This window comes from Trachypithecus francoisi, unplaced genomic scaffold, assembly GCF_009764315.1.
Source record: "Trachypithecus francoisi isolate TF-2019V2 unplaced genomic scaffold, Tfra_2.0 Lachesis_group6, whole genome shotgun sequence".
In the NCBI taxonomy this organism is placed as follows: Eukaryota; Metazoa; Chordata; class Mammalia; order Primates; family Cercopithecidae; genus Trachypithecus; species Trachypithecus francoisi.
In genome coordinates, this window is record NW_022681471.1 from 100,227,142 (window position 1) to 100,241,854 (window position 14,713).

The 14,713-nt window shown below is 42.4% G+C and overlaps 1 protein-coding gene across 1 annotated transcript in view; it reads right to left on the reverse strand.

Moving 5' to 3' along the window:
* DYNLT3 (dynein light chain Tctex-type 3) overlaps positions 1-3,827 on the reverse strand; it is an 8,546-nt gene extending 4,719 nt beyond the window's left edge. The window contains exons 1-2 of the mRNA XM_033202095.1: positions 3,689-3,827; positions 2,510-2,551 (exon numbers count right to left, since the gene is read on the reverse strand). Of these exons, the coding sequence (XP_033057986.1) occupies positions 2,510-2,551; positions 3,689-3,718 (72 nt within the window). The 5' untranslated portion in view covers positions 3,719-3,827. The remainder of the gene's footprint in view (positions 1-2,509; positions 2,552-3,688) is intronic.
* Between the last annotated feature and the right edge of the window lie 10,886 nt (positions 3,828-14,713).

The window sequence follows — 14,713 nt, forward strand, 5'->3', positions numbered from 1 at the left end:
ATTAATAAGACAATAAGATCAGTAAGGAAATCAGAAATAACTGCTGAAATTATGTAATCTCTAGGAAGTGCTGAACTGTTTTAAATGTTGCTCATTCTCAGGCATTTCCAATGTCTCAATGGAAAGTTTCAATGGCAAAAGAGGGTTGGTTCATGGGAAGAGGAAAGATAGACATTTAGCTGCAAGTAACCTGTAGCAAAGCTGAGTTTCTTTGTAGTCTCATATTTCATATAAAAATTCAAGAGAAGCTTGCTTTTGACTACATAATGCATCAGAGTTTGTTTTTATTTTAAAATGTTTTCAGTTAACTTACTTATATACTTAACTCCCTCTCACAAATATTCAAGAAAAACTGATGTTCCAAATGCATCCAGTGACTTCTAGCACCACCTAGCCACTGCCGAGTATGCATTTCCAGTTGAAAAAGCATGACTCTTTTAATTTGACATAATATTAAAGTAACAGGCATATGGTTTGAAAAATCCAGTGGAACAGAAAAGCTTAGAATGAAAAAAGAGTCTCTTCCCACCCTTTCCTTTCCATCCCCAGTCCCATTCCCCAGAGGAAACTCATCAGTGTACAACTGTTTTTATTTCTTCTGAGGGTTACTTATGTATCTCCAAATAATGTTTATGCCACTATTTCCTGATTTATGAATTACAGGCAACATCCATATAACTCCTACTATGATAGATGAAAATTTGGTTCCCTCAGACCACCCGCCCCCTTCTCTCAATATAGTGAAATTAACATTTTTAACTTAGTAAGTCTATTTACACTGTTAGAAATATGTTTCTTTTCCACTCTAGATGTTTTCTTCCACACAGAGGATTGTTCTTAATATTCCTGGCCTCTTTTCCTGTCAGTTATTCCTCCCCATGGAGGTGGAACGAGCTACCTGGTTGGTGGGTGATAACCATGTTCTAACATCTCATTTGGGAGAGCCAGTCTCCCAAATGTGTTGAACTTGGGCTTTAGTTTCTCCTTCCCTCTCCACCCAAACAAATGAAAGGCACCAGCCTGAACAAGTGTTTCTCTCTGCTGACTCAAACTTGCTTGGATGACTCTTCCAGGCTGAACTGAATGGGAGTTAGCCAAACAAGCTACAATCACCAAACTAGTTTTTATCAGTAATAAAGGTGGTATTTTGTTCTCTTTCTATTGGCTCTTTTTTCTTTTCATTTGGGTCAGAACTTAAGGAAGAAGGCACTATTTAATGGAATCCCAAATAACGCAGCATTCTTTCTTCTATGTTCCATCAACCAAGGACAGTCTTTCCTGACTTTCCACTTTGAAAACTAAGATCACTCCCTTCTCATTACCTCCACTCCCTCTTCCACCTCCCAGTTCCCTCATTTGTGCTTTTACATTGTAAAGGTATTAAAAACCTTTGCTTTCTACTTTTAATAATTAAATACTCCCAGGCTACACAGATAGAATGCATAATTCTGAAGTATTAAAATATGGCAGGATTTTCAGGTGCCTGTCTAGTCCTCTCAGACCTTGAGTTAATTCTCACTGTGTAAGGCCAGACCTGGGTGTTAAAAAATACCTTTCCCATACTGTAGTCTGTATGTGATACCTCTAAAATAATGAGACTTCCCCTGCAGAATTAACTCCCAAAGACAATTTCTTTTCTATTTGCCTAAAAGGAGTTTCAAATATTTTTCTTAAAATTTTGATTTACTATCATATCAATGTTTAAAAGATGTTAAGTGATCATTTCTCCAATTATATTGGGCAAAAAGTGTACATGCCCAAAGGCCGATATTTCTAGGGCTTTTGTTATCTATTTTACATAATATACATACTTTACATTATAAAAGTTGACATGTGTGCACATATTATCACACATATGCTTTTATAGCATTAACATTTAAAATAATGTTTGCCTTCTGGAATAAAAGTTATTTTATCCAAAACACAGGGCATCAATTTTAAACCAGTTTTCTAGACTAAGAAAATCCTTAAGCATCTCTTTCAGAATAAGCCCCAAGATGCTGATAGCACACAACAAAACATAGAAGGACCCCTATAAAGAATTAGTGGACAAATATTTAAAATCTTGTTCTTGGCCTGGTGTGGTGGTTCACGCCTGTAATCCCAGCACTTTGGGAAGCCAAGGCAGGTGGATCACCTGAGGTCAGGAATTTGAACCCAGCCTGACCACCATGACGAAACCCCATCTCTGCTAAAAATACAAAAATTGGCCGGGTATATTGGCGGGCGCCTGTAGTCCCAGCTACTCAGGAGGCTGAGACAGGAGAATTGCTTGAACCCGGGAGGTGGAGGTTGCAGTGAGCCAAGATCGTGCCACTGTTCTCCAGCATGGGCGACAGAGCAAGACTCCGTCTCAAAAAACAATAAAATAAAATAAAATAAAATAAGATAGCAAAATCTTGTTCTTTTAACAGTAAGGTTTCTAAGTTTGTACTGAAACTCAAAATATAGCTTTTAAAAGTCTCCACCAATGCAGCAAGCTTCAAGAGAAGCAAAATGTATGACTCACCTCTTTGACAATATTGTGGGCTTCCTCAGCATTGAAGCCAACCTAAAGGGGAAACAAAAGGTAAAGCTGCTTTCAACACAGGCTTGCAAATATGACGCTACACAGAATATCATAGGCTGGCTTAGACAGGTGTTAGTGACAGGAGACCACAGTGATACAGGGCATCGGGTCTACAGAAGGGGCCAATCTTGCCCCTAAACACTTAAAAATACTGAATGCTTTCCCTACCTACCTCCCTGGAGATTGACTCATGAGGTCGGGGCAGAGCCTGCAAGTCTATATATTTTTTTAAAGTGCTTTATACTGGTGATTCTAATGAACATCCTAGATTAAGAATCATTGTATGGTAACACATAGGAAATAAGCAAGAGGTGGCTATGAAGATGTGTTATAAGAATATAGATATGGTTCAGCTAAGTGAGAGAATGAAGTGGTTCATAAGAAGAGAATGCTTAATAGACTATTTTCAATTTTGTTTTTAACTTATGCTAGGCAAAAATTTATACGCAAAAATTCCTTTCCCAAATTAAAGACTATGAAAATACTTGATAACTCAAGATTAATATCACTTTAGTACTATACAGTGGGTCTGAAACTTAAGTCTTTCTTTGGAGTCCCCATCAATAACAGGAAGATGACAACTGACATCATGGGGTTCTGGTGAGGGTTGGGAAAGCCTGGTCAGTAAGCAAGGGCTCGTAATCCATAAAGCACCTCCTTCCAGCCCACCCAGACAAGCATTACCGGGAGCGGGAGTGGCAGTGCCACCAGGACCCCGAGACCCCGAGCCATGGGGGCTGCAGCACCTGCACTGAGGAAGCCAAGGGACAGAGGAAGCAGCGGGAAGACCCGTTTTCGAGGCCCGCCCGGTAGGAGGGCGGCGCCCATCACCTCATGCCCACTCCTCGCACCCGAGTCAGGCCTCGTCCTCCCAACCCTGCCCCGACACCAACGTTGATCCGCGCGCTCCTGGCCACCCCTGCCACCCCGAATCTCAGGACTTCGGGGTGGGGAGAACGGTCGGGCGGGGCGGATCCCTGGCCCAGCGGAGAGGACCCGGGCTCGGAGGACGCCGCACCCCAAATCTTGGGGCCGCCCTCGCTGGGAAACCACTCGGCAAGAGCCCCGCGCAGAGGAAGGCAGGAGTTGGGGGCGCTCCAGGTAGCCAAGGGGCGGTACCTCGTCGCAGTGGCGATGGTACTCCTCCATGGTAGCGCCGGCTCTCCCTGGGGGCGGAGCGACGCGCCGGTGGAGCACCGCAGCCGCGCACTGGCCTCCGGGGAGGCCCCACCCCCGTTTATGGCCTAGGGCCTTTCCCTACGCATTCCCCGCCTTTGTGTCGCAGTGGCGTCACCTGGCAGCGCTGGGCGGGCTCTGGGCAACGCCAGGCGTCACTTCAGGCCACGCACTTCTTCCTTGCTTCCTCTGCCCTTTCTGGAAAAGTTAATTTCGGGGTAAATCAGTCACTTTGATTTGTCCACTTACTAGCTATGTTACTTGGAAAAATTCACCTCCCACAGCTTCCGTTTTCTCATATGGAAACTTACCATCATACCTATTTCACTACTGGTTGTAAGGATCAGATGAGATGCTGTATACACGGCTCCTAAGTAGATGCTTCTCAACAAGGAAAACAATGGCTACATTTTAAAATAATGTAGTAAATTTATTTTAAAATTACTAATTTCCAGATGATCCTAGACACTTCCTCAAACCTCACAATAAGTCAGAAGAGTTAATTCTTCCATCACTGCTTTTATCAAGATGAAACTGAGGTATAGAGAATTTAATTTGCCCAAGGTCATACATCCAGCAGGGTGTAGAAAAGGGACTTGAGCTCAAGTAGTCTGATAGCAGAGCCCAAGCTCTTAACCACTGTATTACTTTCCTATGCTACTGTAACAAATTACCATAAATGTAGTGCCTTAAGGCAGCACAGACCTGTTCTCTTACAGTTCTGTTACCAGTGGAGGGTGTCCAGGTTCTTGGCGCTTTGGACAAAGAATTGGACAAAACGCACAAACAAAGCAAGGAAAGAATGAAGCAACAAAAGCAGTAATGTATCGAAAACGAAAGTACACTCCACAGGGTGGGAGTGGGCAGAGAAGCCGCTCAAGGGCCGGTATCCAGAATCTTCTCTGGTTCAAATACCCCCTAGAGGTTTCCCATTGGCCACTTGGTGTGCACCCCATGTAAATGAAGTAGTGGCCCACAATCAGAGGCTGAAGTGAAGTTACAAAGGCCACACTCTTATGCAAACATCTGATTGGTTGCAAGAAAGCAACCATCAGAGGCTAAAATGAAATTACAAAGTTGCACTTCTATTCAAAGACTTGGCCCATAATCAGTTTGATTGGTTGCAGACAGCAACCAATCAGAGGCTGAAGTTACAAAGTTACACTCCTATGCAAATGTCTGATTGGTTGCAAAAAGCAATTTGCAAATGTCTAATTGGTTGCAAAAAGCAACCAATCAGAGGTAGTTTAAATTTCCCATCTGCCCCGCAGAAAAGGTGGGGGTTTGCAAAGGGAATAGCCTCTGGTCCTTTTGTTACTTAGGCATAGAAGGTTAGGGTTTTCCTTTTATTTTTATTTTTTGGGGGACGGAGTTTCTCTCTTGTTGCCCAGGTTGGAGTGCGATGACGTAATCTCGGCTCACCCACCGCAACCTCCGCCTCCCAGTTTCAAGCAATTCTCCTGCCTCAGCCTTCTGAGTAGCTGAGATTACAGGGATGCACCACCACGCCCAGCTAATTTTGTATTTTTAGTAGAGACGGGGTTTCTCCATGTTGGTCAGGTTGGTCTCGAACTCCCGACTTCATCAACCTCAGGTGATCTGCCTGCCTCAGCCTCCCAAAGTTCTGAGATTACAGGCATGAGTCACTGCGCCCGGCCAGGGTTTTCCTTTCAATTTAGTTCTAGGAAGTCAGCGTGAAACAGTTTTAAGTTCCCTGCCTCCTGACCCTATTCTCCTGCCTCAGTTCTGGAGGTCAGAAGTCTAAAATGGGCCCATAGAGCTGCATGCCTTCTGGAGGCTCCAGGACAGACTCTATTTCTTTGCCTTTTCCAGCTTCTAGAGACTGCCTGCATTCCTTGGCTCATGACCCCTTACTCCAAATTCAAAGCCAGTAGTATCTTTTCTCCTGTCTTGCCTCTGCTTCAAAGGAGATGTGAGGCATCTTCACAAAGGAGAGATGTATAACTCTTGCCCTCCTGTTTCCCTCTCAAGACCCTTAACTTAATCACATATGCCATGTGTCTTTTGCACTCTGTATCATATTCACAGATGCTCAGAATTCAGATGTGGACAACTTTGAGGGGGAGCATTATTCAGCCAACCACAACACTTTTCTATTTTGCTCCCCAGAATGAAAGTTGGAAGCCATTAGTCTTCTAGTCCAACTCCCTTATTTTACAAATAAAACTGAAGGTGAAAAGGTAAAGTAACTTCTATAGGACACATAGGTGTTACCTGGACTCCTGGGCTTCTGAATCTCAGGCTCTTATTTTATGAACTTAGAACCAAACAGGGCTGTTTACTTGACAATATGGTGTTTGTTATTGGTTCTCCTAAGTTGTGGATCATGCAGGGTTACTGCAGAAAAGTGACTGTAATCATAGAGGGCCGGGCGCGGTGGCTCAAGCCTGTAATCCCAGCACTTTGGGAGGCCGAGACGGGCGGATCACGAGGTCAGGAGATCGAGACCATCCTGGATAACACGGTGAAACTCCGTCTCTACTAAAAATACAAAAAACTAGCCGGGCGAGGTGGCGGCGCCTATAGTCCCAGCTACTCGGGAGGCTGAGGCGGGAGAATGGCGTGAACTCGGGAGGCGGAGCTTGCAGTGAGCTGAGATCCAGCCACTGCACTCCAGCCTGGGCGACAGAGCGAGACTCCGCCTCAAAAAAAAAAAAAAAAAAAATCATAGAGGAAGTGCATCCTCTTTACTCGGGAGGCTGAGGCAGGAGAATGGCGTAAACCCGGGAGGTGGAGCTTGCAGTGAGCTGAGATCTGGCCACTGCACTCCAGCCTGGGTGACAGAGCGAGACTCCGTCTCAAAAAAAAAAAAAGAAAAGAAAAAAAATTTTTTTACCAAAGTTTTCATCCTATGAGCAACTCCAGCAGTCTATTCATGAGAAGGATTTGTAGTGTCTTTGTGAACATAATCAGTTTTATTTCCCTAAAGAACTGTTTCTATGCCTGGGTGGGTTAAATCCTTAAGTTACCTAATCTTAATACTGCAAGGGCTGCACCAGCACATCTTAAGTTTGTGTTATGTGATCATTCATGATGCATATAAAGTGAGATGAAGAAGTGTTGTTCCAGTTATCATTCCTGTGTAATAAATTACCCCAGAATTTAGCAGTTTATTTACTGTATTATGCTCATGGATTCTTTTGATCAGAAATTTGAACAAGGCACAGCAGAAATAATTTGCCTCTGCTTTGTGATGTCTGGGGCCTCAGGTGGGGAGACTCAAAGACTGGAGGAAATTCAATAGTGGGGACCAGAATCATCTGAAGACTTGTTCATTCACATGTCTGATATCTGGGCTTGGATGAATCAAATATCAGCACTGCCAACTGGAGCAACAATACATGGCCCCAACGAGTGGATTGGCCTCTTACCATCATGGCAGTCTTAGGGTAGCCAGATATCTTACATAGCAACTCAAGGCTCCAAGCATGAGTGTTCCATGGAGCATGGCAGAAGATATGTCACCTTTTATCACCTAGTGTCACAAGTTACACAGCGGCCCTTCTACCATACCCTAATCATTGAAACATTCACTGAGATTCAAGGGGAGGGGACACAGAATTCACTTCTCAATGGGAGAAGTGTCAAATAATTTGGGGGTCATGCTTTAAAACTACAAGTGGGTTTATTAACTAACATCCTGTGGTTGTAAGTAACAGAAGACCCAAATAGGATGAGCTGAAATAATGACATTTATTTTCTTATATAACCAGACTGATATGGTTTGGATCTGTGTCCCCAGCAAATCTCATGTTGAATTGTAATCCCTAGTGTTGGAGGTGGAGCCTGGTGGGAGGTGATTGGATCATGGGGCAGATTTCTCATGAATAGGGTAGCACCATCCCCTCAGTGCTGTTCTTGTGATAGTAAGTGAGTGAGTTATTATGAGATCTGGCTGCTTAAAAGTGTGTAGAACCTCCCCCCTCTCTCTCTTCTTCCTGCTCCAGCCATGTTATATGTGCCTGCTTCCCCTTCACCTTCCACCCTGATTGTAAGTTTCCTGAGGCCTCCCCAGAAGCAGGAGTCACTCTGCTTCCTGTGCAGCTTGCAGAACCACAAGCCAATTAAACCTCTTTTCTTTATATATTATCCAGTCTTCGGTATTTCTCATTGCTGTAAAGCAATGAGAGAACAGACTAATACATATACAGAGGCAGAGATATTCCAGGTTCATTTAGTTGCTCAACAAATTTTGGGGGCTTCTGTGCTTTTCATCTTTCCATGCCAATATCCTCAGCATATCAGCAACATTTAGCCTCATGGTCATACATGGCCACATTAGTTCTGGTATCGCTAGGAACAAAGATATCACGTTCAGTGAATAAGATGAGCATTTTCTGGGGTTGATCGGATTTTCTAAAGAAAGCAAATCTTTATTTCAAGTCCTCAGGAATTTTCTCCACAGGTTCCATTGGCCAAGATTGGGCCACGTGACTCCCCACTAGGCAAAACATATGGGACAACAAATGTTGGTTTTTTCATTCTGTATGGTGAAAAGTGAGTTCTGCCAGCAAGAAAAAGAAATTGATGTAAAACAAATGTTGGTAGGTCAGTCCTTTCCAAACTTTTCCATGCTATGGCCCACATAGAGGATAATATTTATATGGCACATTGAGGTAAACTGGAGGGGCTTTGTGGGCATCTGTATGGGGCTTGGTGAAAAAATATTTTCTTTACATTATGTAATTATATAAAAAAATAAAATAGAAAGGGTGTTAAAATTGAATTTGTAAAAGCTTCCAAATAAAATCTCTTTCAATGCTTTAGTGAGACCCTCAATCTTGCTTTCACCCATATAATATTTTATATCTGGCTCTATGCATTGAATAGCCATAAGCAATTCCTGTGAATGAATTTTTAATAATGATTTTCCCCTAAATCTGAATAAATTATATTGTTGGGAAAGATTCCCCATAGAAGTAGCTGATAAAAAACATTTGGACCCACTTTACAAACCACTAAAATTATATTTAAAGGCTTCTGTAATGGTAGACTATGTAATTAGGACCATCTCTTTCACTGATAATTACAAAGGTTGGACAAAATGTAATAGACATTTGCTCAAGGGAATTGGATTTTTAACAAGATGGGGAAGAATTATGGATCTAAGACATAGAATAATAAAACCCAGAAAGATGAGCATGGCATTTGGGATGAGCATGGCATTTATCTCAAGGTGAGAAGATGCTAAGCCTTTTGCTTATGGGCCAAGGGGTAAAATAATCAGACTGCATGGCCTGCCAAGGAAGATGATGCTGGTAAACAGTCTTGCTTTGGGTTGAAACCCCATGGATTAAACCCTGGAAGTGAAACACTCAAACTTGATCTTGCAGACTGAATCTCAGTTTTAAATTACCCAAACCCCTGAAATTGAATTAAGGTGATCTGGAATTGCTAATGCCTCTAGCCAACTTCTAGAAGCAAATGTAAATTCTCTCTGAAGGAAGAAAACATTATCTTAGGTCTCAAATCAGACATATGATTTTTTGCATACATCAAGTGGACAATAAAACATAACTAGACATGTAACGAGACAAGACAACATTATCTTAAATCGGCCGGGCGTGGTGGCTCAAGCCTGTAATCCCAGCACTTTGGGAGGCCGAGACGGGCGGATCACGAGGTCAGGAGATCGAGACCATCCTGGCTAACACGGTGAAACCCCGTCTCTACTAAAAATACAAAAACTAGCCGGGCGAGGTGGCGGGCGCCTGTAGTCCCAGCTACTCAGGAGGCTGAGGCAGGAGAATGGCGTAAACCTGGGAGACGGAGCTTGCAGTGAGCTGAGATCCGGCCACTGCACTCCAGTCCGGGCGACAGAGCGAGACTCCGCCTCAAAAAAAAAAAAAAAAAAAAAAAAAAAAAAAAAAAAAAACATTATCTTAAATCAACAGACAATGGAAACAGCCTAACCAGGGATGAAGATGATGGAGTTATCAGAAATAGACTTTAAAATAACTATGCTTACTATATTAAAAGACATAAAAGACAAGGTTGAGAATTTCATCCAAGAACTTGAAATTATAAAAAGTATACAAATGGAATTTCTAGAAGTGGAAAGTACAATAACCAATTTTTAAAAAAGAACAAAGAATCGGTTCTATAGTGGTTCTGACAAAGCTGAAGATTTAGTGAAGCTTAAAAAATTGGACAGAATAGACCGGGTGCGGTGGCTCATGCCTGTAATCCCAGCACTTTGGGAGGCCGAGGTGGGCAGATCACGAAGTTAAGAGATGGAGACCATCCTGGCTAACACGGTGAAACCCCGTCTCTACTAAAAATACAAAAAAAAAAAAAAAAAAAAAAAATCAGCCAGGCATGGTGGCAGGTGCCTGTAGTCCCAGCTACTCAGGAGGCTGAGGCAGGAGAATGGCATGAACCCAGGAGGCGGAGCTTGCAGTGAGCTGAGATCAGGCCACTGCACTCCAACCTGGGTGACACAGTGAGACTCTGTCTCAGAAAAAAAAAAAAAAAAAAAAAAAATTGGACTGAATAAAATAGCCAAAGTGAAGCACAGAGACATAAATTAATCTAAAATACAGAAGAAAGCATACAGAGAAAGTTTAACATATATAATGCGATTTCCAGAAGGAGATGAGACAGAATGGACAGAAACAATATTTGATGAAATATTAGCTGAAGGTCTTCCAAAACTGATGAAAGAGCATATTAGTCAGAGTCTCTGTAGGAAGCAGATTAAACTCCCAAAACAATAATTCAGGGAGGATTTATTTACAACACTGTGTGCTGGGATGGTGGATATAGCAGATCTATAAGGAATAGTTTCAGGAACCCAGTATAGCCTATCACTTTTCTCCATCAATATCCATCCACTTGCCCAGCTACAGAGGCAGGGACTATAGCAAATAGTCTGTGTTACCTCATCCCCTCTCCCTTTTACTTCACTGATCATTGCTAGTGTTTTTGATTGCAGGTGGTGTGTGACCAACTTAAATGCTATAATAGATGATGGACCTCCTCTATATGTCAAGCAGCACATTTTATGCTCTATATCTACTATATTTCCAGGGACTGTGATTACAGTTCCTTTTAATGTCAACTATGTCATGGATCAATGTGATGTAGTATAGCTCTAAGATATGAGGGACTGCCTTAAGTCTGACGTGGAGGTCTTCTAGTTTAAAATATATATATATATTAGATCTAGTCCTGAATCCAGACTTTCCAGTGTTAAATTCGTGTTCTTCATTTCATATTTATAACTCTTATATTTTCCCTATCTGTGCTTTCTAAAGCTATAATAAAACACCAGGTGACTCCACAATCTTTATAAGAAACTTTGTTGCTATAGAGATTAAGTGCTACAGCTACTTGACCTCCAGTGCCTTGCCCTCTACCAGCATTACATCCTCTGGTGATCAAGTGAGCAATCATTATGCCACATCATGGTCATGAATTACATATGCCCTATTTCTTCCCAGTAAGAAGATTATCCATGTGCTCCTTTAAGTATATGAACAACCAATTCTCAGAATTTCGTTTTGAGTATGTGTGTATATAAAGAGATTTATTTTAAGATATTTACGAGTCCCTTATATTTCCTTTTTTTGAACTGTTTTTTCCTATCCCTTTCCCATTTTCAAACTGTGCTCTTAATCTTTTATCTTGTTGATTTTTGAGAACTTTTTATAAAAAACAAATTATCCTTGTGTTTGTGATAAGTTGCACATTCTTTCTCCCAGTTTTTCCTCTTTTTATTTTGCTTAAGATAATTTTTGCCATACACACTTTTAAAATATTAATATCATTAATTTTATCAAAAAATACTTCTTCTAAGTAATTGGCTGACACAATTGTAGAAGCTTGACAAGTCCAAAATCTCATGAGGTAGACCAAACAGGCTGGAGGCTCAGGAAAAGGTTACAGTTAGACTCCAGAAGCAGCCTGATACAGAACCAGGAAGCACCAATGTTACAGATAAAGCCTGAAGACTATCTGCTGGAGAATTCCCTTTTGCTCTGGGGAGGTCAGCTTTCTGTTCTAGTCAGGCCTTCAACTGATTAATAAGGCTCACCCACATTATGGAAGGCAATCTGCTTTACTGAAAGTCTAGTGATTTAAATGTAAAGTCAACCAAAACATCCTCACAGAAACATCCACAATAATGTTTGACCAAATATCTGGGCATTGTGGCTCAGCCAAGTTGACACATAAAATTAGCCATCACAGGCTACTTCTGGTACCAGTTACTGTATCAATCAAGTTGTCAAGAAGAAGCAGATGGCACACTAAAGTTGGCATAAATTGAAGAGTGCTCATTTACAAAGATGTGGGCAGGTGAACTAACGGCAAGTGCATGGGGCTAACAATAGTGAAGCTGTTGCTACTCCTAAGCTGTGAAGTTTGAGGGGAAAGAGGATTAAACAGTCGTGTTGACAAGTCCACTTTAAGAGGAAAAATGATCTTTTGTCAAGGGATATAACAAGCCTGAGGTGGCCTCCACAAAGGGAACCCAGGGAATAATTATCCTGACCCTTTCTCCTTCCCTCTGATCCCTTATTGCTGTTCTCATTAGCTGAACCCAACTGTAAACTAGAGGGCATGGGAATGACTGTAATCCATATAGGTCAGTTTCCCAAAGCATGAAGGAGTGTGGACTGTGTATGTGGAGAGACAGAGAATATTTAGCACAGATCTTAAGCCACAGGTCCAAGAATCCCTATGATCCCCAAGCAAAATGAATAAAAAACTGTATTTTGGCACCTCACAATAAAATGGCTGAAAACCAAAGGAAAGAGAAAAATTGTAAAGTATCACTGCCTCACCCCAAAAAGACAAATTACCTTCAAAAGTGAAACAAGAATATTCAAATCTGACTTCTCATAGAAACAGTGGAAACTCAAAGACAATGTATTTTTAAATTGATACCCCATAATTTTACATATTTATGGGGTGCACAATGACATTTTGATAAATGCATAAAGTGTGTCATGATCAAATCAGGATATTTAGGATGTCCATCACCTTGCACATTTATCATCTCATTGTGTTGGTGTTTTGGGCTGTTCTTGCATTGCTATAAAAAATACCTGACCAGGCGCAGTGGCTCATGCATATAATCCCAGCACTTTGGGAGGCCAAGGTGGGCTGATCACCTGAGGTTGGGAGTTCGAGACCAGCCTGACCAACATGGAGAAACTCCGTCTCTACTAAAAAATACAAAATTAGCTGGGCATGGTGGTGCATGCCTGTAATCCCAGCTACTTGGGAGGCTGAGGCAGGAGAATCACTTGAACCTGGGAGGCGGAGGTTGCAGTGAGCCAAGATTGCGCCATTGCACTCCAGCCTGAGCAACAACAGCAAAACTCTGTCTCAAAAAAAAAAAAGAAAGAAAGAAAGAAAGAAAAAAGAAAAGAAATATCTGAGGCTGAGGCTGGGTAATTTATAAACAAAAGAGGTTTTAATTGGCTCGTAGTTTCAGAGGCTGTACAAGCATGACACCGGCATCTGCTTGGTTTCTGGGGAAGCCTCAGGAAACTTTTACTCATGGTGGAAGGTGAAGCAGGAGCAGGCACATCACATGGCCAGAGTAGAGAAAAATGGGAGAGAGGTGGCACACACTTTTAAACAAACAGATCTCATGTGAATTCACACACTATCCTGAGGACAGCACCAAGCCATGAGAGATTTGCCTCCATGATGCAAACATTTTCCACCAGGCCCCATATACAACATTGGGGATTACATTTCAACATGAGATTTAGAGTGGACAACATCCAAACTGTATCATTTTACCCTTGGCCCCTCAAATCTCATGTTTTTCTCACATTGCAAAATACAGTTATCCCCTGCCAGTAGTCCCCCAAAAGTATCAACTCCTTTCAGCCTCACTCAAAAAAGTCCCAAGTTCAAAGTCTCATCTGAGATAAGGCAAGTATCTTCCATCTATGAGCCTGTAAAATCAAAAACTAGTTGTTTACTTCCAAGATACAATGGAAGTACAGGCATAGGGTAAACATTCCTGTTCCAAAAGGGAGAAATCAACCAAAAGAAAGATGAGCCCCATTCAAGTCTGAAACAAAGCAGGACACTCATTAAATCTTAAAACTCCAGAATAATCTCCTTTGACTCCATGTCCCACAATCCAGAGCACGCTGATGCAAGGGGTGGGTTCCCAAGACCTTGGGCAGCTCTGCCCCCGTGGATTTTCCACGCTGAAATTGCAAGCTGTTAGTGGGTCTTCCGTTCTGGGGTCTGGAGGATGGTGGTCCCCTTTCCACAGCTCCACAAGCCAATTCCCCAGTGTGGACTCTGTGTGGGGTCTCCAACCCCACATCTCCCCTCCTCACTTTCCTAGTACAGGTTCTCTGTAGGGTCTCTGCCCATGCAGCAGGCTTCTGCCTGGATTCCTAGGCTTTTCCATACATCCTCTGAAAGCTGGGTGCAGGCTGCCAAACCTCCTTAACTCTTGCACTCTGCATGCCTGCAGGCTTAGCACCATATGGCAGCTGCCTAGGTTATGGCTTGCACCCTCTGGAGTTTGTGGTCAAAGTTGTACTTAAAACTCTTTGAGCCAAAGCAGGAGTTTGGGCAGCTGGGATGTGGGGAACAGTGTCCTGAAGCTGTGCAGGGTAATGAGGCCGTGGGCCTGGCCCAGGAACCATTTTTTCCTCCTGGGTCTCTGAACCTGTGACGGGAAAGGTTGCCTCAGAGATCTCTGAAATGACTTTTTTTTCCCCATTGTCTTGACTATTAGCACCTGGTTTTTTTGTCATGCAAATATCTCTAGAAAGTGATTGCTCCATTGCTGGCTTGGATTCTTCTCCTGAATCTTTAGGGCTTGCTAGATAGAAGATCATGTCATCTTCAAAGGGGAACAATTTGACTTCTTCTTTTCCAATTTGGATGCCTTTTGTTCCTTTATCTTGCCTAATTGCTCTGGCTAGGACTTTCAGTAATAGAGTGGTGAAAGTGGGCATCCTAGAC